This window comes from Pteropus medius, unplaced genomic scaffold (genome assembly GCF_902729225.1).
Source record: "Pteropus medius unplaced genomic scaffold, Ma_sr-lr_union100, whole genome shotgun sequence".
Lineage (NCBI taxonomy): Eukaryota > Metazoa > Chordata > Mammalia > Chiroptera > Pteropodidae > Pteropus > Pteropus medius.
Genome location: NW_024346238.1, coordinates 254,666 through 257,308, shown reverse-complemented (window position 1 = coordinate 257,308; position 2,643 = coordinate 254,666). Strand labels below are relative to the sequence as shown.

Genomic DNA, 2,643 nt, shown 5'->3' with positions numbered 1-2,643 from the left:
AATGAAAGGCTCTGTAAATGTCAATGATGTTCAATTGGGTTAATTGTTCATTTAAGGGTGATATTTCCTTATTGATTTTTTGTTTGGATGATCTATCCATAGCAGACATTAGGGTATTTAGGTCTCCTACTATAATTGTGTTTTTGATTTTTGTCAGTTTCTTCCTTTAGTTCTGTTAGTAGTTGCTTTATGTATTTTGATGCTCTTCTGTTTTCATTTTGATGCTATCCCGAATAATTCAATGGTGAATATTTTTGTTCATGTCTTTTGGTGAATCTATTCATTCATTTGTCTTGGGTATAATTCTAGAATTCTAGAATTTTTTGGAGGGGAGTCATAGTACACACACACACACACACACACACACACATATAATTAACACCTATGAAATGCTTAATGGTATTGGTAGTAATATCAGCATTTACTCAGGTAATATGTAGCAATGATGTAGGTACTATATTCTTCTCATTTTACAGAAAGGTTAACTGAGGCATAGAAAATTTAAGTAACTTGTTTAAAGTGCCATTCACTAGATTAATACAGAGCTGCAATACGAACCAAGGAAATCTGGCTTCTTCCGTCATCCTGTAATCTATACTTGTCAATAGATATTCTACACATAAACACACATACCCACACACACATATGTACTTTTCTGAAGTATTTACTACAACCCTTAAGACAACCTGATACAACCCATTTTAGCATTAACTCCAAACTAGTGATCATTGAACAGTAGTCTGACTATTATTTAGCAGTAATTTTGAAAAAAATATTTTCTTACATTTTGGGGTTATAAAATGCATTTGACTGTGTGAAGAATAAATGTTTGACAGAGTCTCCTGTGTGAGAAATGATGTATGTGGTAAGGTTGTTGCTGATTCCCAGTTAGAGCTGGTAATTTGGGAATTAGATGAATCTTGGACCCTCATATCTCACGAGGCATCTACCTTAGATCCTATGGCTTTCTTAGTGGCATCTTTTACATCTTTGTTTCGCAAACTGTAAATCAGTGGGTTCAGCACTGGGATGATAACAGTGTAGAACACTGAGATAAATTTATCAATGTTGGGTGAATACAGGTAACTGGGCCGTGAGTAAATGAAGAGAAGAGTCCCCTGATAGATGGCCACAGAAATCAGATGAGACGCACATGTAGAGAAGGACTTCTTCCTTCCGCTGGAAGAGCGGATCTTGAAGACTGAGTGAAGAATGAAAGCATAGGAGGTGATGATAATGATGAAACAGATAATTTCCACCGAGCTGCCGTACGTGGAGAGGAGCCACTCATTAACTGATGTGTCTGTGCAAGATAGCTTAAGCAGGGGAGGGAGGTCACAGAAGAAATGATTAATGACATTTTTATCACAGTATTGGAGAATAAACGCAAAGATTGTGTGAACCAGGGAACTCATGTTGCCTCCAATGTATGACAAGACGATCAGCCATATGCAGATTCCCCGAGACATCACACCCGTGTACAGTAAAGGGTTACAGATGGCGACATAGCGATCGTATGCCATGGCAGCCAAGATAAAGGATTCCGTATCTGCAAAAGCACAGAAGAAGTAAAACTGCAGGGCACAGCCATAATAGGAAATAGATTTGTTCTCTGAGAGGAAATTGACCAGCATTTTGGGAACAATGGCTGAAGAATAGCAAAGGTCTACGAAGGATAAGTTGCTAAGGAAAAAATACATGGGGGTTTGAAGGCGCGGATCGATTCTGATTAACATCATTAATCCAATGTTTGCCAGCAAAATTATACCATACAATGTCAGAAACGCGAGGAAGAGGACAATCTGCAGTTCAGGGCGTGTTGAAAACCCTAACAGAATAAACTCAGTCACCAAGGTGCTGTTTCCATCTATAAATTCCATATTCTGTGTTTCCTTTTTAGGAGAATTCTACCATCCTAAAATGTTATATTGATGGAAAGAGAAAAATAATTTGATAAAATTATTGTTATTTCATTGTTTCAACAAACGTACAAAAAAGCGATCTAATAAAGAACCCCAGCCCAAACTGCCTTTTAAATACAAACGCTGAGAAATATATTTCAGAATTTAGTAGCTATGAGATTTGAAGGTTGCTAGTTTTTATTTTATTTGTTTGATTAATGACCACTTCTTCCTATGGACAGTTGTCTCTCTGCATGCGGGGGTCATGTCTGAGTCTCCTTACCTATTTGTATGCCTAATATTGCACAATCGTTGGCCCAGAAGATTAGAGGAAGTAATGAATTCATTAATGGACTGATGATGTCACGAGGAGAAAAAAATATATATAATTAAAAATAAATGGACTTATAGAATATACTTTGGAATGATAATAATTACAGAACAATTTGCTCTATCTGTCCAGAATTTAATAGATAGTGGTATGCTGTATTCTTGACAGAGTAGATGTGTGGTGTAATGAAAGATACACCAATTATTTTTTTAAATAGAAAGTAAAAGTGATCTTAGTGAAATGAAAACAAATTTTAGTAAACGTTAGTTGTGAGTATATATTTTTCATCGGAAAGAGTTTAAGGTAATTCCATAAATCCTGTCAAGATACTAAACTAAGTTGATTAATTGTTTCTTCACATGTATTATAATTCTTGGCCTCTAGGAAGTGCTCAATAAATATGAATTGACT

At 35.8% G+C, this 2,643-nt stretch overlaps 1 protein-coding gene across 1 annotated transcript; it reads right to left on the bottom strand.

Annotated features, from left to right (window-relative positions):
• Positions 1-935: 935 nt before the first annotated feature.
• Positions 936-2,116, bottom strand: LOC120613093 (olfactory receptor-like protein OLF1). The gene has a single exon (XM_039875719.1). It carries the CDS (start codon positions 1,878-1,880, stop codon positions 936-938), a length of 945 nt encoding a protein of 314 aa, XP_039731653.1. The 5' UTR covers positions 1,881-2,116.
• Between the last annotated feature and the right edge of the window lie 527 nt (positions 2,117-2,643).